This window comes from Epinephelus fuscoguttatus, linkage group LG12 (genome assembly GCF_011397635.1).
Source record: "Epinephelus fuscoguttatus linkage group LG12, E.fuscoguttatus.final_Chr_v1".
NCBI lineage: Eukaryota > Metazoa > Chordata > Actinopteri > Perciformes > Serranidae > Epinephelus > Epinephelus fuscoguttatus.
In genome coordinates this window covers 28,966,077-28,990,026 of record NC_064763.1, presented here as the reverse complement: position 1 = coordinate 28,990,026, position 23,950 = coordinate 28,966,077, and the positions used below count along the sequence as shown (strand labels likewise).

General features: G+C 39.6%; 1 protein-coding gene across 1 annotated transcript; it reads left to right on the top strand.

Moving 5' to 3' along the window:
• The first annotated feature begins 113 nt into the window (after window positions 1–113).
• ufm1 (ubiquitin-fold modifier 1) lies at window positions 114–12,390 on the top strand. Its single transcript, XM_049592498.1, has 6 exons — window positions 114–253; window positions 356–412; window positions 3,202–3,259; window positions 5,011–5,050; window positions 8,316–8,348; window positions 11,764–12,390. Coding segments are annotated over exons 1-6 (264 nt in total). The 5' UTR covers window positions 114–251; the 3' UTR covers window positions 11,838–12,390.
• The last annotated feature ends 11,560 nt before the right edge of the window (window positions 12,391–23,950 follow it).

The following is a 23,950-nucleotide window of genomic DNA, read 5'->3' as shown; positions in this document are numbered from 1 at the left end:
TAAACGTTAGTTGTTTGTTATGAATGCCTGACGGTAATAGCACAAATGACACCGTCAAAATACTATCATAATACATGAATTTTAGCGCAATAATTCGCTATTTAGAAAACATACTGTAAAATTTCTAACAAGATTTAATATACGCAGATATGTGTCAAAAATAGAGCTAAATGGATGACGTGTATGTATGGGTCCTTCGGACTTCCGGGTGTGTATAAACAGATTGCAGACGGAGTCGCCTCGCCCAAAAGATGTGAGTTTCAGCTCTATTTTGTGTAATTTTGTCAAAAATATATTTCAATTTCATAAGCCAACATCATGTCGCTATTAATGCTCTTTTCTGCCTCTTCATCAGGTCTAAAGTAACGTTTAAAATCACCCTGACGTCAGACCCCCGGCTGCCATACAAAGTGTGAGTACACTGACAGCTCAGCAGTCACAGCTTTAACGTTATATTCAGCTACATGTCAGGCTTTTAAATGATTTATGAAACATTTAACTTACCCGCTACCGCAGATTACGGTGTTTGACACTGTTGTGCAAATGTGTGCTGGTGTGTTTAATGACAGCTACAGAAAACAGTCAGTGAGGTAACATCTGTTAGTGTAAAGCTGTGATTCACATGCTGACACTGAATGAAAGGGAACACCAGTCAGCAGGTCCGATAACTTCCGTTATAGACGTTTTATATATAGTTTTGCTAGTATTAAACAATTTTGTGACTTCCATTATGAATGAAAGGGACCTGTCACTTTGTCACTGAGCTAATTTTTCTGTCACAGCTTTGAGTTCTGTGACAAATCAGAACAGAGATGACAGACAAGAAGAGCAGCAACAGAAATAATCACAGGCACGCTTAATGTACAGTGGATTTTAGGAAGTTAGCCTGTTAGACAGACTGTGAGCAGTGCATTTATACTGGAAATAAACTTATGGCTGTGACATTTATTTGCAGCATCAGATTGGTGGCAAAAAATAGTAGAGTGTCATCCTCTGTGTATAGAATCCATAATTTTTTTAGGTATACCACTTTCAGTGTAATGCATGTTTGTGTGTGTTTGCCTTAAGCTCAGGCATATTTTAAGACATTAGAATACTAGATATGGGTTTTCCATGGAAAATAGAAAGCAAAATTCCTTCTTCCTCATTGAAAAATCCAGAAATATAGATACAAATATGCAAATATTGTCCATTTCAAACATTAACAGCTGGATTAAAATATCTCCTACTTCACTGTAAAATTATTTCTCAGCAGGGTTGTAATGATATACCATGAAACCATATACGTGGAGTAAGAATTGATGGTTATCTGACTGTGTAAATTTGCTTATCTGCAGTATAAAAATCTCACGAGTATGCGCACTTCCTTTCCTCCCTGACTGCCTGTCAGACTTTTTACACAAACGTCCGTTATACAAAATGGTACAAATTATAATGTAGTATTTATTCAACCAAAAAAATCCTCCATTTTCATTATTTCAAATGTCACTGTAATTGATAATACTGTGATTATGTGAAACCATGATATATTCTGAGACGCTGAAAATCTCATAGCATAGCAACCCTAGTTCTCAGTGTATTTGCACTGGAGGCTTCAAGTTTCCACATCACACTCATAATGTATGTAATGCTTCCAAACTATTTGTGATGTCACAAAATGACGTACACATCTCAAACTCAGATTTAATGTGAGCACGGAAAAGCTTTTCCCATTCAGCAGATTAATTTGAAAACTGCCTTTTAGAGTCAAAGTCTGCACATGTCAACACATGTCTGAGTGGACAGGGATTTTATGCAGTTGCTTTAAAATACAATTACATTTTTGATTGCTTTCATTCTGTTCCTGTCACTCCAGATTAAGTCATCTTTCCTCGAAGTGCATTAGCAGAGTTTTTGAATCACTACGATTTCCGGTTAGTTAGAGGAATGTGTAGGATTTGTAATCATAGGAAGTGGAGCCATTGTTAAGTGCTCATGTCTGAGTAGTATATAACAGTGTGTACAGCTCTGTCACCATAGCCTGTGTACTACTTATATGATTACCTGTTCACATTTTTTTGGTTCAAAAGCACCACAACTCTACCTTTTGGATCTCTTTAATATCTATTTTTGTCCTGTGCATGTCTTAGATAGTGTTGGAATGAGCCATGTTGTTGCCAAAATCAGCATATTGGCCATGTCAAACAGACATTGACAAGAGATAAAAATGGACATTTGTGTGTCTTTTTTGACCCCACAGCCGCATAATACGTAATCAAATTCCCAACCGAGTTTTCATGCTGAATTTTGAGTGAGCACTTGCAAATAAGTAGCTGCCTAACGCTGAGGCCATGCACACCATTCTAGCCTTAACATGTTGACAGGGAGTCAATACTCTAATGAGGTCGGACGAGGTCTCGCTGCGGCTGTTAAGTCTTGAGCGTGAATAGAGGGATAATAATGATAGTAAATGAGGCTTCGTATTAATGCTGGCAGAAGACTGAGCTTGAGCACAACATCAGCTTATTTTTTTATATTCACCAGTCACATTCAAATAAGTTACAGCTCACTCTCAGTTAAGGCAACATGAAGGTCTTTATGATGTGACAAGCTTTCACTCTTGCTCATAATGCCGGAGCTGCAGCTCATGCTCCTCTCTTGGCTACTTGTTGCTGTACTGTGTTGATTTATTTTGCCCTATTTGGTATTGCATCTCTAACCCTGTGATTTTTTTTTTTAATTCCTTAAAATATGTCTGCTGATTTCTGTTTGTATAACCCTTATGGGGTGTTTCAAGGGTTCCACTTCCTGCTGATAACTGCACTGCAGGATTCATTGCAGAAGCATCCAACTGAAAGTGTATACTATGCTATAAATGGTCTTATGTACCCTGACAGAAATGACTCTGACTGAAGTCAATGTAAGACTCTATTGAGCCCTGTTAGGAAGTTTTCCTTTTGTTCTCCTCCTCTCTGTGGAGCTCAGAATGAATGGTGAGACATAGAATTGCACCTCTGGAGCCGAAAAGGTGAAAGTGACTCGCTCTACAACACTTAAGCTGCCCAGGCACTTGTCGATCGAAGCCAAGGCCAATAGGTTGAGAGATGATATTTAATCGTGGCATTCTCGCATTAAAAATTAAACACTAAAACAGGGGGGGTAAAGTACGGCTGGATTTTATGGTGTTTTTAAAATCCTGTTCAATGCGTTGTTTTGTTGCAGACTAAGTGTACCAGACAGCACGCCGTTCACAGCAGTGTTGAAGTTCGCAGCTGAGGAGGTAAGCTTACTGTTGGTGCTATAGGCCTACTATACTTTGATATTGTGTTAATGTGGGACTGCTTTGCACCAGTTGCATTTAGCCCGAACATCCTGTAGATGCATATGGTAACATTTAAGAAACAAAAGGCAACAAAATAAAACTTCAGGTAGGGTAAGCCTCCAAAGATATAAGCAGTTCCTCCTGCAGGAGTTAAGCATACAAATACTAAAGGATGGTAACATATTGTACTTGCTTAAACATGCACATATATGCATACACTCAAGGTGTATGAATTAATGAATGTATGTATGAGCCATGAATTAATTTAGAAAGGAGTGGATTTTGTAAGATGAATAAGGTTTGAGATGGTATTGTTCCAGGCTTTTTGTTAGTGTTTTGGGATATTAATTATTTTTGTGATTGCGGTTACTGGGAGAGTCGGGTCACACGGGTATGGGTGGAGATCACCAGATAAATCATTACCTGTTTGTTTTATTTGTATTTAGTTTTTGTATGTATTAGTATTGGCCTCAAAAACTAGTTTCTGCCAGGATGTGATCTCAGGGGAATCTATCAGCAATTATCAACCTTTACTAAACTAAAATTAAGTCATACAGTGTTTCAGACGCCTGACAGTCTGATGAAACCGATTTAATTACAGCTGTCTAAGCAGGCCATGTAATGCCTCACATGCTGCACACATTTTGCACACATAACTGTGATCCAAGGCCCTTTTCCAGGCTATTTTCTTCCATTTCTGACTGACATAAACACACAGCAGTTCTTTAGCTGAAGGCATACTGATGGAGGACTGGAGCTGCTGCTGATTAGCTGCTTTTACAATTTGTATATTTGGTGTTCATCTGCTTCTATTATAAACCAGACGGTTATGTCTAATCTGTTGGACAGAGATACAGAGAAATCACAAGATAAATTTGTAATTAACAATAACCTTTCCTGAAAGACCTAACTAAAGATTTTTATTTTAATTTGAGTAATCAATCAGCAGTGGGGGGTTCAGACCCAGTGATGTGGTGAAATTTGGGTTTTTACTCTAATCCCTTATAAACTTTATTTTATCCACTAATTTTATGCTCCATCAAACAAAGCTTAACTCCCATTCATTCTTGATCTCAACTGTATTTCATGCGTCCTGCTTGCGCTACCTGGCAGTAGTTTAGTGAGCAGCACTTTGTTAACCTTATCTCTCCAGTGACAGACTGCCCCCTCTATCCTTCGCCGCAAATCTCACCAGCCCACATCCTCTTCTGTTGAACACTGAAGTAGGACATGTATTGTGACCACGCTGAGTGATTTTCTTCCAGAAATTCAAGCGTGGCTATCTCTCCCTCAGGCTCTCTCCTAACTGTTGGTGTGAGTGTGAGTACGCGCGGGGTGAGTGTGTGTGGAAAAACGCGAGCACACGTGTGTCTGTCAAGCGGAAAGATAAAAGCCTGAAAACAAAACACACTACACAGCATTTGCTCTCTGCCTGTTTCACCAACTTTGTTTCTGAAGACGTGACTACAGCTCCAATTTAGAAGTTGTCACCCAACAAAGTCAGAGAATCTCAACGCGCTGACTCAGTGGATGAAGCGTTTCTTTTTGATGATTTATTCACACTACGTCTTTAGGCCAAGCGGAATTGGGTTGCAACATGTCCCTGGTTATTTTTTCCCCAAAATATTTCAGTGCTGCTGATATTTCTGACGTGTCAAAGCTGTGAATTTCAGTAACGTTTAGTTCTCTGCTTTTTTTTTCTTTTACAGTTCAAAGTACCTGCAGCAACCAGTGCAATAATAACAAATGGTGAGTTTGGGGGAAAAGTCTTTCAACTAATGATTTTTCGTCTCTTTGGCAAACTACTTCGAGTGCAAGAGTGACATGTTTACCGGCTTGATGGTTATTAAGGACTATGTGACTTCAGAGAGTGTGTCATTCTTCTAGGAACAATACTTTTTGACAGACATGTTTGGAAACTCAGCCGAGTTTCAAAACCTCGACAACAAATCACTAGGATTTGAGGGGGCTTTAACAAATCAGTCTTTGAACTGCAGCATGGCGCCGGTGAATGCTGTCAAACCAAATAACGGTATATCATCATGATCGGTAGAAATATTGTCGTATTCCTCTTTGCATGCTTTTAAACTGAACGTCAAAATGATATACTTCCAAGTAAAGGCAGTATGTAAGATATATTCAGTCAGGGGAAGAATAATTTTTGCCCCATTTTTAAATTGAGATCTGAAAAACAAACGTATAATGTTCTGTAAAATGTCTTTATACAATCAATACAACCTCAAACCGGGGTTAGGATGTTTTATCCATGACAATACACAACACCATGTGGAATACATGGCGAATTCATCGATGTACTTTGAGTATTGTGGTTTCAAAGAGGTAAACTGCTGTGTTTCTCTCACTTAAACTCCCAGATAAACACACAGGAAGTGCAGCCACTTTGACCATCAATCCACAGAATACAAGCAGCTCTCTGTTTCTGCAGCTAATTCTGCTAAAGAGGCATTAAGTAATCCATAACCTTTATTGATCCATGTCAGCTTCCAGAAGAAATTGCAAGATCTCAGCCCTCAGATCCCACTTACACACACTGGCCTGTAATTGACTCGCTGTTTTCTTTTTTAGACGAGTACAGTAGGCTGGCTAATTAGAGCTTACATACAGAAGAAATGGCTTTTAAAGATGTACAATATTGTAATTCAATAATCATATCTTACTTGATATACTGCTACTAATACTTCATTATTTAGTGGAAAGGTGATTAATTGACATGTGATTAAAGGGGACCTATTGTGCTAATTTTCAGGTTCATGCTTGCATTTAAAGTTTCTACTAGAACTTTTTTTTATATGCTTTAATGATCAGAAAATATTTTATATTCCTCTTACTGTTTCAGCGAACATCTGTTTTCACCCTCTGAGACGATCTGTTTCAGCGCCTGTCTCTACACCTTTGAGCCCTAGGCCTTTTTTGGGGTATTTTTACTGCCTTTACTTTTAAGCTCATATCACAGTCATTATAAAGGCTACATACACATGCTGTATCTTGTTTTTTCAGGACAATCATTACATGTACTGATGATTGTGCCTGTATTTTATATTAATTGTTATATCAATGAAAAAAAATCTGTGTGACTAAATTCTTACATTTTTACATGTATCTCAGCATAGCAAGTTGGAAGTTGACATATTCTGCCATATATGAAGAGGGGAGACTCTCCGGAATCTGGCAATATAAGAACCATGATGGTGGGACATTCTGTCCCTTCACAGTAGTCCAAAACATGTGGTTTGTGTCAGGCGGACATAATTGTAAAGAAATTTGTCAGGTTTTTATTTTGTAGACAATTGATCTGTGTTTATAGCATGATGGGATATTTGGTATCATCGGAAAGCTCCAGTCCTGCGCTTTCATTAGATATGCGTGGCATTTCTGTGCAATAATCCACTACAAGAGTGATGTGTGTGCAAAACTGTATGAAAGCATTGTTAGGGGCGTCTGTAGCGTAGTGGATAGTGCCGGCGCCCCATGTATAGAGGTGATGCCTCGCTGCAGCGGTCGCGAGTTCAACTCCGGCTTGCGACCCTTTGCTGCATGTCGTCCCCCCACTCTCTCTGTCTCCCCATTTCACTCTGTCCTGTATAATAAAGGCAAAAAGCCCAAAAAATAATCTAAAAAAAAAAAAAAGCATTGTTATACATAAATTTATATTTTTTTTCCCTTGTGAAAACACTGGACTACCAACAAGTGCTTGGTCTTGTCGGAAAGCTGCAGTTCCACTGTTTCACGTGATATGAGTGGTTTCTCGCTATGACAAATGGTTGCAGAGAAAATGCACAGAGAAGAACAGGTGTGAATTTGAACGCACTTTGCGTCGTTCGGGCCCATACCGACGCAAAGTGCCCAGTCTGCTCTGATAAGTCAGCGTTCCCAGGTCGTCCATATTTTGGCATCTTTGCTCTGTCCTTGCAGTGCAAAGATGCCATAGTGGCACTTTTAACTTTGTAAAATAACCAAGAAAAGTGTCTAACACAGCTGGACATGTTCAAGCAGGATTATGATCCAAAATCTGGGAGAAATTAACATTATCATCAACCAAGTTTGTGTGTTTCCCTAGCGTTAGCATGTAGCTTCATTTTAGCAGTGAAGGCTACGTTAAGGTAAACACTTGCAGTTGCGTGCCTAGAGCAGATGACCCTGTGAAGAAATCCGGCACACTATGACATCATACTGTAGCCAGAGTGGGGGAAAATGCATGAAACAGAGTATTCAGAATGGTCTGAGGTTTTTGCTTACAAGGATAGTTTACCTCATTATTTGAAACTTTGGCCATGTTTAATATGAACGTCCTTCAATGTAAACCTATAAGACGAAAAACACGGAAAAGCATAATAGGCCCCCTCTAAGTGTTGAGGCTAAAACTGCAGTATATTCAAGCAGTTTGAACTCTGGCTGGGAAAGTAATGGCCCATCAGGAGAGTGTTTACATCAACTACCCAGCAGATGTATGTCGAACACAACCAGAGCCTGTTTAATGTAAATACTCAGTGGACAAATTGCAGCGAACGGCCTTTGTGGCTGTTAGAAGGAAAATTGTCGGCTCCTTCGTTGTTCCCCACCAATTAAACCAGGCGGCGCCACATAAAAACTGATTATGTTTTTGTTTACCTCTGCTCTGCGCTGACAGTGTCGGGCAATAGAGAAAGAGCAGTGCGGTGAATGTATGCCTGATGTATTTTCTAATAGAAAGACGGCATTTTTAGAGGGCTGTGGGAATAAGTGGACACATGACTGTGCTGAAATTAGACTGACATGAGGTTTGTGTTAAAACGGCTGTGAGATATAACTGCAATGTCAAATATGAGTTTTAGTTTTATCAGTGCAGAATTGATGGCTGGCAAATGGAATTGCCTGCTGCTGCACACTCTCACTCTCTTTTTTTTTTTCAACATAATTATGGATAAACTTGTGATACTGTAAATTATATTTCTTCATTTCTGTGCTCATCATTTGCCTGACAGTCTTTGTTTTTTCTCTTATGGTCGCTTTGCAGATGGAATAGGAATCAACCCTACCCAGACAGCAGGTGAGTTGTGTTGCTTTGGAGCCTGTGCCTTAGATAATCTTTTTTCCCACAGAAACAAAACATTTTGGTTGTTTTATATACATATATATCTCCACAAGAGCCTCTCTACGTGGTATAAGGTGTAATTTTTCCTTCTTCTAAAATACATGAAGGTTCTTGGAAGCATAATCAACCTCCAGGCTTTTTCAGCTCTTTGCCACTTGTCAATGTGCCTTCATCAAAGCACAACTTGAATAAAGCATCTTTCATAATGCACTTTGGTAATGCTGGTGGCATTGTGTTAATAGTCTAAAAGATTAATTTGATAGAGCCCCCAGAGGCAGTGACTTATGTGGGTGGTTCCACAAAGAAGGCAAAGAAACGTTAGGCTTAATGTGAAAAACCTTACTGCAGGGAACGTAACAAATCAATCTGGGATCGAGCAGTTCCAGCTAATGTAATCTTGGTTATTTAAATCAGGCTTGAACAGTCCAGTTACATTTGTATTAACCGATATGAAGCGGGGACCATTGATTCAATTTATGAAGAGCAGAAATGTAGGACTCAGACACAGGCAGTTGTGAAAACCACCTAAAGGGTTTTGACTCGTTTGCTAAAGCCTTTCGTACACTGTGTAACTGTGACATCCTGAGTTGGACCCTGCTCCATCGTTGTTGCCCAGCCTCTCATCTTCTCTCTCTCTCTGTCTACATAGCAATTTTGTTTTAGAGGGGCAGGGAGTCCAAGCTCATGAAGCTGTCCTGGGAAGGAAGTTTTGAAAATCTGAACTTGTAGAATAACTACTGCACACAGTTTGTTAACCCAGAGGTGATGTAATATCGCACCATAATGTGAGGTGACACCACCAGTGTATATGCAGTGTATATACATTGAGATTGAGATTAAGATTTATGAAGTGGTTCTTAACCAGGGGCCCTTGAGGGAGTTCTAAGGGGTCCCGAGAAAATTGAGAAATAGGTTATTTTCGTAATTGAATTCACTATAGAAATGAGCTCAATGCAAGTGCTCTAGTAACATTCAAACACAGGGGACACGTCCCACTCATTATTTAGAGCACGTGCATTTATGCCCTCCAATAAAAACCTGAAAGTAGTAACAGCATTTTCATCTTGACAAGCTGCTAGAATGCAATTCATAGATGCAGCAGTGCCTGCGATAAAGTAGGCGGAAGCTGTATGCAACCTCAAAATCAATGGCTGCAATCTGCCATAAAATGAAAAGCAGATGAAGCAACTATGCACAGTTGAAGCAGGAAGTATTGTGACATTCCCACTGTAAATTGATGCACAAAAGGCTCTAATTGATGCAAAAAAATTCACCAGTGCTCAGGATTTCTTGGTGGAAGACCCCCAGACTCTTCGCTCAGTGTGTGTCCCCACAAATGTTGGGAATAAAAGCAAATGCCCTCAGTCATAAGAGTGATTATTCTAATCATAGGTTTCACTTCCTCCATATTTATCTCCTCCTCTGTAGTTGACAGTGGGGTTGTAAATTAGCACCAGCCACCAGCCAAATGCTGGTATAATGTGCAAGTGGCTGCTAGCCAAAAAACAATGGTAATCTATTGAGTTGCTGGTAGAATTTGGAATCTACCAACCACAGTGGCAGGCGGACAAAAAGTTCATTTCTAACCCTGTCTGACAACTGTTGAATTCTGGTTTCAGTCATATCTAACAACCAAAATCTTTTCAGATGGAGGTCCTTGAGGCAAAATCTTATCAAATTGGGGTCTGTGACCTAATGTGTATCAATTTCCTTGACATGAAAAAGGTCGAGAACCTCTACTCTAGACCATGAATTGTGGTGTGGAGTACAAACATAGAACAAGACAATGATATAAAGGTAAACAACAGGAATAGAGCACAAACTCATTCAAAGAGAGGCAGAACATTACTCAAAAAAGCACCTGGTTTACTTATTGTACTTTTAATCTGCCTGCATTAATAAAAGTTAATAGAAGTTCAAACAGGAACAGGTGGTTTACAAAGTATTCTGGCAGGTACTTCTACCAGTTCTCAATGGTTGTGTTTATGTTCAAACAAAGCATGATATTCATCCCCTGGCGGTCATCATTACATTAATTACAAAACCTTTTATTCCTTTCCAGACTGTTTATATCTTCCTGTTGTTTTAAAATTCTGCAATCAGAAACTCAAAGATCACAAATCGCATTTATATTGAGGTCAAGTTACTGAAATAATCCGTACTTAACTGACATCTCTGTGTTGGAGCCGGCCTCCTTGCTTGTTTGCATGGAAATGGTGTTTACCGAGTCATAAATATAGATGCAGCGCCTCGAGAGGCGGTGTTTAATGTTAAATTAAATTAAAAAGTGACCTCTGACTGGAGGCGAACAAGACGCACCAAGCTGTTGAGCCAGAATTCAATTGACTTCAGATTCCCACATTATTGCTGAAACCCTGTGGAATCACTTTTTCTCTGTGTCAGCCTCCTCGCTGTTTCCCTGAGGTTTATACTTACTGTGTAGCTGGGGTAATGGATGAGTGGGTTTTCTGCATACGACAGGATAAGGTAATGCCTGCGTTTGACTGAAGGCAACATTGAGTCTTTTCTGCTAAGAAAGGAAACAGTGGTGGGCATTCACAACAGCTTTTTTATCTGCGTAACATTGGTGCTGTGTGCTGCCAAGAATAGCCGCAGTTCAGACACCTCTGTCAAATTGTCTTTTTTCACCCACTGCAGCCACTCTACCTCGTGTTCACAGCAATGAGTACACAGCGTAAAGTGATCCAATATAATTTTACCGTCTCTTTTTCTCTGCACGACCAATATCATACATTTCCCGTGGCATAGCGACAGCACCTTTACACTGATGGTTCTGGTAATGAGTTATACGTATATGATCTCAGCGTGGTTGCTGGTTGAGTGAACAAGGTAATGATTGAGATTACTATCTTCAGTTCCATAATGCAGTATATTATAAATTATTCAAATGAGCTTGCTGTGTCTGCCCGCCAAAACCCACCTGATTTTTCAGTAAGTGGCTGCGATAGAGGGTCAAATAGGCTGAAAATTAGGTGTCAGGAAACAATTTTATTCTTGAGTTTAGACAGGTCTCTGACTTTGTTTTAAAATTTTTACATTTAACCCAAATGTCTGTGTAACTACCACACCTGTGCAACTTTGTGAATTTAATTAGAGACTGTATTATATTTTATCGTCATATTAAGGTTTAAGCTATTCGGATACAGTTACTCAAACAAAGGCAAACAGTTGTCAGTATTTTTCATCCTTATTTTAGACAAATCGTCATTTCTTAGTCCGTATTTCTCTCCCAGCTGGTGACTTGACATGTTGTTTGCAATGCATCAGCTTCAGCGACAGTCAAACCCCTTATTAAAGAACGCAGATTATAAACTGTGATCTTTATGTGCTGCTCTGTCCTGTGTTGCAGGAAACGTGTTTCTCAAACACGGCTCGGAGCTTCGCATCATTCCCAGAGACAGAGTGGGAGGACAAGGAGACTGATGCTGCTTTTCCTCATTGACAGCATAATGACTCACCCGGCAGAATCATATAACACTTGAGACCCAGGAAACACCTCAGCGTGTGTCATATTTATTTTTTTTCTGGCCCACAACTGACAGTGACTCACACAAGAATATATATATATATATTTAAACTTGATGATGACATGCACACACACTTGCATGCCCCCCCTGCGTCTTCATTCTCAGTTAAGTTTTTTTTTCTGTAAGTGTAGTTGCATCAAAAGATTGGAGTGACATCAAGAGTTTCCAGAGGTACTGAGTAATTAATGTACACAAACACAGCAGCGGCATCATGGGAAACATTTTGGCAAAGATTAACAAACAAGTGATTCAGCAGTTCTAGCTTTTGTATCTTTGTAAATGACAATAAATCAGTACGACTAACAACAACACACGCCTATGTTGCAATGTTTACCTTTATCTGTATTAGCATTGTGAATGTCAGAGGTCGTGAAGTATATGTAGAACATTTTTAAGGACCACTGTAACAACACATGATAAATAAAGTTGCATCATGGATCTGTATTGAATTTGTATCCTGGTCCAGCTCCTTCCATAACTACTAGAATATGTTTAAATTCTTACTTATTGTTCATCTGTCAAACTGTGCAGGCATGTGGATCTTTGCTGCCCTCTGTCAGGTTACATTTTAACATCAGCTTGCACTCATCCAAAAGGCCTTTCTTTCCTCTGCATTTCAAGCCCTGTGTCATGCTCCATCTTTGCACAATAAATATGAAAACAATACATTGTGTAATTTGAACTATTTGATATGTATTGCCAGCTTAATTAGGAGTTAAATCAGGAGCTGAGGAGCAGGTGGTGAGAAAACAAGGCAGGCATCCAAATAGCTTCAATTAAAATACAGAGCCCCCAGAATGTGACACAATAGCTATCACCAAGGTTCATCCAATGTTGGAGACACTGGTTTTCATCTGGATTGCAGCTTTTCATCGTGTGTTGGCAATGTGAAAAATCAGTGACCTGAAAACATACCTTCATATTCAGTCTCTCAATTATTCTCATCCTGAACAAAAGGCATGACTAATGGGAAGAGCAGTAGTTTGTCTGTGTGCTTTATTGTTCCTCTGACTGATTAATGAGGGAAAGCAGTTTAATATCCCCTCCACATTAATCAGTATTATCAAAGAAGGTCTGGGTCATTTGTTTCTGAATTTGTTTCCTTTCCCAACCCCCCAGGAAAACAAAACACATACTTGGTAAAGAAAAATGGGCCAGGGAGAATAATGGAGCGTGCACGTTGTAATGCACGAGAGAAGGCACACCGTCGTGTCTCACCATCCATTAGGATGCGGACTCAGATGGGGGGGCGGGTTGCTGGAGTGCCATCACAAATGGATTTTCTCATTTGTTTTAATCAAAGTCGCTGTTGGGCACATTCGACAGAAATTTACTTCTAAAATGGGAAAAGACCACAGAGTGCCCTGGATGCAGCAGATGTTATCTATCACAGTGTTGCAGCGTTGGCCTAAATAACGCCTAATTACTGCAGTTGTATGTATACACACACACACACACACACACACACACACTATGTGTACCTGTTTAAAATGGCAGTTTAAATCTGGAAAATCTGTTTTTCTTTCTTTTAAATCTAAGATGCTTGTTGTCAGACCAGCATAAATATCTGGCATTTCTACATTCTGACTAAGTACATGAAGAAAAGATAAAATAGATTAATTAAAACATAAGAAATCAGCTCTCTCCATCACGTCCTCTGATGCTGCACCCTCTTGGGCATGAAATTAAAACTTCACACTTAAACACAATGGCTGCTGCAGTTTTAATCTTTACGAGCAACGAGGTAGAAAGATGCTTCATAATCACATTTCAGGTTGAGCTGTCTGTCCCGAGCCAAGTTCAGGATGGACTTCTCTCAGAGCTGGCTCGCTGCGTCGCCTGGATGAAGTTCTGACTGGGACTCACGCGCCAGAGAGGAGAATTTCTTTTGATCTGCCACCACCGCATCAGCAGCGCAACCATTCCAGGAGTCAGCAAGTCCATCACGGCTCCCAGGAAACGCGTTTTCAGGCAGCCTCCAGACAGACGAATGATAAAAAGCGGAGTCTGTTGGCTCCGCTGTGGCACAGATCCTGCAGGCGAATGTCGCATCATGGTCTGCAACAACTGTGCGAGTGTTTTAGTTGAGATGAGGCAAAGAGAAAGTAAGGAGGGAAGCAAGTAGCTGTGGGTTGATTCAATATTTGGGGCGATGAATCGCAGGAAAGTGGATATTTTAGTGGATGGTCAATTTGTTACTGCAGTGTGAACCAATAGGCCACCTGTTGAAACACTTGCTCAGTATGTGCTAACTCAAAATTCACACTGAGCAAACTTGTCACGATGATTAAGTACTGATTTGTCTTGAGATCTAGATCAGCTCATGATCTGAGTAGCGAATGGTTTGAAGTCTCCAGCACTGTTTTTAGAGTCTCAGTATGAAGATGGCAGACACGAAACAGGAAACAGGATGCTGACATGGGGTTGACATAGTATTGATGGATTGCAGTGGCTGTGCATGAAGCTGTGTGTTTGAGAGAGAAAGATATAGAGGAATAAAAACCCACTTGCTATAAAATGGGCTTTCCCACGGACTCCCACTGCTTTATAAATGATATGTTGAGCATGCTCCTCGGCCTCCCATTAAAGGCAGCCAATCTAAAATGAGATCTGGTTGTCCTCCACGAACGCAGCGCAGATAAAACCAGCGCTGCGGCCATAGGTCAGTGAGCCAGATAAAGAAATAGGGAACAGGGGAATGGAAACAGCCCCCCCTCTGACAGCCCATCCAACTCATTTCCACTTCAGTCTCACACATCTGTCACTCAAACACAAGCAGCGCGTGTGTGTATAAGCAGCTGTGAGTGCAAAAAAGGGTCTCAAATGACCTGGAACTTCAATCACCACATGCACACAGTCAGGTGGAATCACACCTCGGGGAAATTGATGCGTGTGCAAGAGCTATTTGAGGCTCGGCGTCAAGATTATTTAATTATATGAATGACCTAACTCTGCCCCCTTCTGTTTTGATATTAGTATGACAGCTGGAGGGAAACCCCATGGAGGGGCACACACACTGTTAGACTGCTCTGATTCATGTCCTTTTATGTCTTCTTGTGCAGAATGACAACTAATTCATCTTGGTGGAGTGTGGATATTTAGCCATATTTAGATATGCTGCAATTTTCTCTAATTCAGCAATGGGTGGGAAACACTCTACACATCACCGCCAAGAGGATGATTCTTCTTTATCGTAGATCTGGGCCTCTGATATCCTTCAAGCTGAAGTGAGATGGCTTTACAGCAGCATGAAAAGCAAATCAGTTTCTAAATTTTGATATCCACTAGTCAACATTTTTAACACATATAAAACGAAGGGTCCACACACATGCTCTAGAGATGCATCCATTTACTTCATCTCCAAAAGGTGACTCATCAATCTCCTATTTGATGAGTTCATGGAAAATACTTTCAGCCTCTCACCACCTCTTACCTTCTTGGCCGTTTCGGTTTGTCTGATGGTCTTTTCAAGGTTCCAGAATTGCATGTAGACTGAATGTCACCTCTGTGAAATCACTCAGTCCTTTTCGCGTCTGAAGAGCCTCTTCTTTAAATGTGCAGACCCTCATTTTGTGATGGAGCTGTTCACCTTGTCTACGAGCACCTGATGCTCTCTTTGGTAAGCCTGGATTCAAAACCTTTCCATTAACATAACAATAACTGAGATTACATCTAAATAAGTGTTGATATATTAGATAGGTGATTTTATATCGCACTGTTTTTTGACTGCAAAAGAGAAACTTTTTAAAAACATTTGAAAGTTGCCTCACTAAACTGTTTTTCTCCTTTGAGTTAAGTGGTCTCCTAAATCTGTTGAGGCAGTCCTAGAGCTAATCTTTTATAATCCCCTCGTTCTTTGTATCTCCCCTCTCTCTGCACCAACTTGCTGTACCAATGTGTTTAAAGGGCTTGTGGGAGTATTAATAAACCACTCGGAGAGTGTGTTCTAAGGACACAACCGCCACAGGCAGAGTTTAGCTTGTTTGTGCTGTATCCATGAAGCTTGGTCAAAACAGAGAGAGCAAAGTCTGAGCCAGTCTGCTTTTCCAACAGCAGCTCATTTAGTCTCAGTGATAGCGTGCTGTGTGTGAGCACCCGGAGTGCAGGGATATACTGTAAAGCCTCACAACTACTTTCTATCTCTGTCTTTTTTTCTTGTTTTTAGCCATGCCAGCCGTGTGGCTCTATGTCAGTCTGTCGGCCCACTGCTTTGATCCAGACTGTAATATATCAACAACTACTGTTCACATATTTTTTTAATTGGATGGATTTCCATGAAATTTGGTTCATGCTTTGATGACCCACGTACATTTAATCTACCACCATTGTCAGGCTAATGTTTGTGGTTTATCATCAAATATCTGCAGAACTATTGTCATTTCCATCAGCTCCAGCAATACTTTGTGTTGATTGCTAATCAGTAAATGCTAACATGCTAAACTCTATTGAAGTCCATTTCCAACACTATGATGAAAAATGATCCTGTATCATAAAATATCAAAATAATAAAAAATCTCAAATTAGTCTTGCAATAGTTAGAGTGAGTTTTACATTATATTGAGATATTAAGTCACTTTTTTGAGTAAATGTCATATTATTCTAAGATATTAAGTCATTATTTGGGGTATGTTTCACATTATTTTGAGATATTAAGTCACTATTTTGAGTAAGTTTTACATTATTTTGAGATACTTAGTCATTATTTGAGTAAGTTTTACATTATTTTGAAATATTAAGTCACTCTTTTGAGTAAGTTTTACATTATTTTGAGATACTAAGTCACTATTTTGAATAAATTTCATATTATTCCAAGGTATTAAGTCATTATTTTGGGTAAGTTTCACATTAATTTGAGATATTAAGTCACTATTTGAGTAAGTTTCACATTATTCCAAGATATTAAGTCAGTATTTTTGAGATACTAAGTCACTATTTTGAGTAAATTTCACATTATTCCAAGATATTAAGTCATTATTTTGAGTAAGTTTCACATTTTGAAATATTAAGTCACTATTTTAAGTAAGTTTTACATTATTTTGAGATACTTAGTCATTATTTGAGTAAGTTTCATATTAGTTTGAGATATTAAGTCACTATTTGAGTAAGTTTCACATTATTCCAAGATATTAAATCAGTATTTTTGAGATACTAAGTCAATATTTTGAGTAAATTTCACATTATTCCAAGATATTAAGTCATTATTTGGGGTAGGTTTCACATTATTTTGAGATATTTAGTCACTATTTGAGTAGTTTTCACATTATTTTGACATAAGTAAGTCATTAAAATGACTATGGATTTTTTTTTTTTTTTTTTTATCGCACTGGTAAAAATGGGCTTCCATACTAAGCTAATATGATTAACATGTAAACATTATACCTGCTAAACATCAGCATGTTAGAATTTCCATTGTGAGCATGATAGCATGCTTAAGTTAGCATTTAGCTTTAAACACTGCATGCTGTCCCTCTGTGCAGCCTAACAGAGCAACTAGCACTTGGACTAGTGCAATATGTTTGAAATTATAGATGATTACCATATCATAGCCATGGACAAAACTGATAACAGTACGTTAAATACTACAGCTAATAACACACAGTAGGCCTAGATAAGACTTCAAACTGCTCTTCGAAGCATACATCATTATGAGGCCTTGAGCTGACACATTTTTAGTCTCCCAAGTGTCAGGGAATCAGATCCAAATTTAAACACTGTCCTCCGTAACCTACAGTTTATAAGCTGTAAGCATTTTGGGACTGGCACAGCCTCAAACAGGCAGCATTAACATGGAAATCAGTCTGTGGGAACTTATCCAAGGACTGAATGTATGTTCCTCCAGTGGGAGCCATGGTGTCTATCTCAAAGTATTCAGCAAATGCTCTAAATGATTCACTTAAAATCAGAATGTATGAAAGGGTCTGTTTAAGTAGCACTGCACTGATTGTACACGTAACTGTTAGTTTCACTCAGCCCCCGATAACAGCTGTATTATATCTCCTGTGGATCTGCAGGGAGCTCTCTAAGGTCTGAGAAGAAGACCTGATGGTGTCATCAGGGTTATCTCGGCCTGGGCTCGACAGTTACATTTTTAACAAAGAGTCAGCATTACAAATTGGAGGTGTAGGGTCTGGGAGAAATTGGATTTAGGAGGCAGGGAGGATCTAATGAATGAGTATCAGTCTCAGTAATAGAGAAGGAAAAAGTCAAAATATCTTGGCCTCTGCTGCTTCAATTTTTCTCATTTTTTTTTTTTTTTAAATCTGTCCCCTGTGAGTCCCCCAGATTTAGACACGTGCAATACTAAATAGCTAAAAGAAATTCAAGTCTGCCCTTTTTTAGCTCCATCATCATCACATGTTTGGTTAGCTGATCTCTGTGGGAAGCTTACCTTTCTGTCAGTGACTGCCTTAGGTTAGTGGCTGGAGGTATAGTGGTAGGTTAGCTTTGTTTCTGTTGGTTGTAGGCAGGGCTGGCCATCATGTGTAAGTATACAACTGTCTAAGTAGATCTGAACATCTACTTAGACAGAGTTGTTAGCAGCAAGTTAAAATTTTGAGTCACCAATTAACCTGCATGTCTTTGGATGGTGGGAGGAAGCCGGAGTACCTGGGGAAAACCCACGCTGACACGGGGAGAGCATGCAAACTCCACACGGAAGGGATTTGAACCAGTAACCCTCTTGCTGTAAGGTGACAATGCTAACCACTGCACCACCGTGCCACCCTTTAGAGTTATAGAAAGGGCTGTCCATCTTGTGTAAGTATATAGCTACGCCTTAATTCAGAGCTGTCAGCAGCGTATTTTAGAGCACATTTTCAGCAGCACCGTATAATGTACAAATCTCACTGTATCGATGAAATCTCTCTGACATTTCTATTTTTTAGAAGCCCTTCCTTGTCTTTTACTTCGTCTCACACTGCAGTGCAAATTCATCCTGGTACTAAAGGTGAGTCTGTTTGTCACAGCGAACTGTAATGTGACTGCTGATAAGATAAAAGCATTAATGTTACGTCCCTGAGCAGTCTACCTGCAGCAACAGAGATTTCACCGGTGCACTAATGCTGGATGTGTGTAGTGTGTAGTGTGTGTGTGTGTGTGTGTGTGTGTGTGTGTGTGTACAGCAGGTGTTAGTGGACAAGGAACAGCTCAATGGAACAGACCAAAGAACAGAGTTGGAGTAAAGGGAAAGGGTGTCATACAGAAGGCTGTTAACCTTCAAAGCAGCCGCATTCTCTGTTCTCACTCCGAGTTCAGCTATGAAGACTGGAACTTTATAAGGCTCTGGACTCTCTCTCTCTCTCTCTCTCTCTCTCTCTCTCTCTCTCTCTCTCTCTCTCTCTCTCTCTCTCTCTCTTTCTTTAAAGTCTTCCTTTAACAGCACAGCTTTCACACCATTTCTGCATGGGTTTTTTTCCCCCTCTGCAAGGTGGACAAAACACAGAGAGCGGACATATGCCTGTAATGTGAAATGTCAGGGTGAAAATCCTCGCCGGCGTTAGCTTGCAGGTTGAACATTTTTTGTGCATCATCTCGAGTCTCTGATGTCCTTCAGCAGCATAACCTTCTTAATACCTTACATGCAGAAAATAAGATCTGATTCTGTTTACACTCTCAGCCGTGAGCCAGCAAAAACTCTAACAGCCATGTCACGACCAGTGGAAATAAATCGCTGTAACACAACTTGAGCATGAGCAAAGAGGATTTTCAGCTCTGATGCTGAGCCCATGGGTCTCATTTTTGCAACTTAATATATGTCAACACCGGATAACCTTTAGCACTTGACTCGTGAGCTTATTCCTGGAATGCTGCTGCTGCTCTCCACCACCAGAGAGCAGTAGCCTATTAAAAAATAATAACACCACTTCTCTCCCTGTTCATTTAGATGGAAATCATGACTGCATTTAAATGATGGATCTGCCTTATTCAAATTCAGAGAGACGGAGGTGTTTCTTTTCTTTTTCTCACACTGTTGAAATCTTTATATTGTGTTATAAGACAGCAAATAATCTGCAAGATACCCTGATAGTGTTTATGCTGCATCTACTGTGTAATTAACTGTGTGTGTAGTGAACAAGTTTTGTCTTCTTTCCTCAGGAATATTTGGTCTCAGGAATATGAACAGCTTAATTTGTTCTTCCCTGGGGGCCCCACTATTCTTATCTGTGCTTACGCTCCAAAGGGTTTATGTAAAAATAGAAAAACAATTAAAATGGAAGTCTTGGAAATATGCTAAGAAGTGTTCCATTGGTTTAAAAACTCTCTTTTTTGTCATCGCTGGTCCGTATTACACTTCACTGTAACAAGAAAAGGCTGTAACAGTATAACAGTGTAGCAAATGTTCACCTCCAACAAGCCACAAGAGCTGACAACAAGCGCTGCAAATTGACACTGCCTGCAGGGCTGAGGGCTGAGTGCTTTGTCTGATGTGTGATGGAGTGTGGCAGGCTTGTTCCTTATTAGACTCATCACCTCTGTGAAATCACATGAAATAGAGAGAATATGCTCAGCGAGGGGCATGTCACAAAGCCAACCAGCCGGAAAAAGCCTCATGCACGAGCTGTAAACAAGTCATTAATGCCAACTGCTCGGCATAGAGGCTCCTCTGCATTTAAGGTAAAAGTCCCACCGGTGAATGTCAACCTGGGTGGCACAGGGTTTCGGAAATGTTCAGGAGCTTGTTGTCCTGAAAGAAATAGTTTCAAAGAGAGTTTTTCAAAAGCCAGAGAGGGGAAAAGTGGCTCATTGACAGTCTGTCTTTTCTCACAATTTTCAGTGCAATTAATCACAGACACAACAGATATTTACCCAATTCCCCTGTAATTCGTAATAACAACCTTGTTCCTCTAACTGAAAGGCAAAGGCCCACAGCAGCATTGTCATCTGTAATGTAAATGAGTGTGTGAGACGCAGGAACAAACTGGCAGTTTCACCAGACAGTAAACATTTACCAGAATGGCACCGTGTGTAAACTCACACGGTCATTGTGTTGATGATTACAGAGCAGCAGCGGCGCTGAGATGCCTGTTTGGAGGGAAGAGTTCCTGGTGTGTCCTCTGAATGCCTACTTTTTCACGACTGTAATATAGGAACAAAGACGGACCAGATGTGAATCTGTGTACGGTTTGCATTTCCTCGTGTGAATGTGTGAGTGCAGTGCTGAGGGGTGGGGGTAGGGGGTTCCCATTACACTTTCAGCTGACCCATACAAAACGTAATTGCAGGCTGGTTCTGCAGGGAGGTAAAATCAGTGGTTTTGCATGTCAAGCTATTGCTTTTATGCGTGGGCTTTCTCAAGAAGCAACAGGTTGCGTTCCATTATGGAGATAGTGAGGACAGAGTGGAGAGTGACAGGAGACCGGCTCCTTTCATTGATGGTGAGCGTTGAAAGCATGAGGATAACAGCTGTGTGATGTAGGAAGTGATGGAACAGCTATTCAGTTCCTTTAAAGGAATACTTCACCATCAAAATGACCATTTGTGAATCACTTAGTCATGCCGTGTTACCTTCAATTTGTGAGGAAAACGTTGTTTTTCTCGAATGCCTCCATGCAAAACATATTGATTTATTGACTGATTGGAGACAACAGCAAATTTATATCATTAAAACAATTTGCAACACTCTCACACAGACCAAGATTCACTTTCAGTTTAGTTTTGAATGGTGAAGTTTAAGTGAAAATGCATGTGTTTGGGAAGCATACATACGACTGGATAAATGAGACTTGGATTATACTGCACGAGTTGTGTGAATTGGTTTTGATATAGTTTTGCCATTGTGGAGTTTGGTCCCCAGTCAGTCAGTAAATCAAGATTTTCCCATCACAAACACAAGGTAACATGGCATAACTTAATATAATGGCCATTTTGTGGTTGAAGTATTGCTTTAAATGAAAGTAAAAAAGCACAATATACAAATACATTACACACATAAAAGAACATTTTACCTGCAAACCTTATATGTAAATATAATGCAAGCATCGGAGGGTTGACAGCAGTGCAGGAAAGAGACTTAAAAGTTACATTTGATGATGATTGGAATACACTAGCAGCACAGAAGCTCCTCCACATGAGAGGTGCCAGATCAAAACTGACTCAATATAAAATTTTCAATAGAATATATATTTCATTCCAGCAAAGCTACAGGTGATGGGCCTGATACCATCCAGCTTATACTGGAGATGCAACTCCAGCCAAGGTGATACAGTGCGCATGTTTTTTAATTGCCCCTCATTGGTTTCTTTCAGGCAAAAGATTTTAGAGAAGATCAGTAACCATCTGAGGACACAGGTAACTCTCATTCATAGTCTATACCTCATGGATATTACAAAAGATACCAAAGTTTAGAGCCCTAAATATGTGAAATGGCCAAAAGTTGCCATTAGCACCAGTGGTGTAAGGTAGTTACAAAAGGGCCCCAGTGTACACAATTATGAAGGGCCCCAAGGCACGCTAACTACTAGTTATGTGCCTAAATTAGCTACCGTATAATCTTATTGTCACATAATCACACTTGACTTGACATCGGATAACACCAACATACATATCACCCAGAAATTAACATCGAATATATGTAAAGGACAAAAAAAAAAGTATTTGTTTAATTGTATTTATAGTTTATGTTGAATAAATTACAACATATTTTGTTACAGATGACACCTGAATATTTTACAAAAAACAAAACAACTAAAAAACATGGTGGATATGGGTTTGCAAATATATACCATTTTTATTTTTGATTTTAACGTGAGTTTCTCTTCAAACACAGGCATCCAAGGTGGCAATCTAAAATACTTACAAGGGCTTGTTTTCTGCCCAACATATAGTTGTAGGTCTCACTCTCTATGGGCCCCCTCACTGCCTGTACTGCCTACAGTTACACGCCTGATTCGGACTGGCAAGAAGGTCATACTCAGACACTGGGACATTGGATGGACAGTGATCTTCTATCAAGACTGGCTAAATACTTTAGCGGAATCAGTGTCCTGTGAGTGCCTCATTTATGAGATAAACCATAAACTAGATGTTATCTTGGAAATCTGGGAACCATTTCTGATACATTCCAGGAAAACCAACTCAGAGTAGTGTCTCGCTACACATATCTTGGAACCAAAATGTACAGTCACAGCCCACTACTTCAGACAGGTGGTATATGTTGGAATAAAGGGGCTGGAAGGGTTTTTTTTGTATTGTATTTTGTTTATACACTTTGATAAATGTGCCTTAAAGGGGCTTTTTTCACACAGTATGTACTAAGTATCTATCCCATGCAGGTGAACTAACACAGTGGGATCACAGGTGCTGGGAACCTGTTGTGTGAATGTCCCTTGTTTATGAATAATTTCTTTTTTAATACACTTTACTGTCTTGTCATCTATTATCATATGTACAAACCGCATCATTTGTCATGGTTTAGGTTGCTGTAGACATTTTTTGTTAGGGAAACAATAAAAAGCATTTAAGTTTTAAGTGAAATGTACTTTATTCTCAAAAGTAAAACTATTCTTATTATGCAGAATGGCCAATTTCAGAGTCATAATATTTAACTGGATTATTATTCATGATGCATTAATATGAAAGCTGCATTTTAATGATGTGGCTGGTCAAGTGTCTCATTAGAAGTACTTTAGACTGGTGAGGAGTTTAAACGAAATCAATGCATCATGTTTTAGACTGATCAAATGTTTTGTATGCAAAATGATAATATGCAAAATAGCTGTTAAAATGTGGCGAATATGATGAGTGAAATTGCCCCATTTCCATCTGAAAGTTAGTGAAGTAGAATAATAAAGTAGCATAAAATGACAATACTCAAGCACAAGCAGCCCCAAAAATGTACTTCTAACACTGAGTGTATGCATACGAAATTCCTCCTGTGCCTTATTCACGGCATGAATAAATTCACACAATGTACATTATTCATTGGAATTATGGGTCTTTTATTAAGAAAGTGTGACCAGGAGCAATGAAACCAACCCTTTGTAATAAAGATGCCAAAGCTGGAGCTTCCTC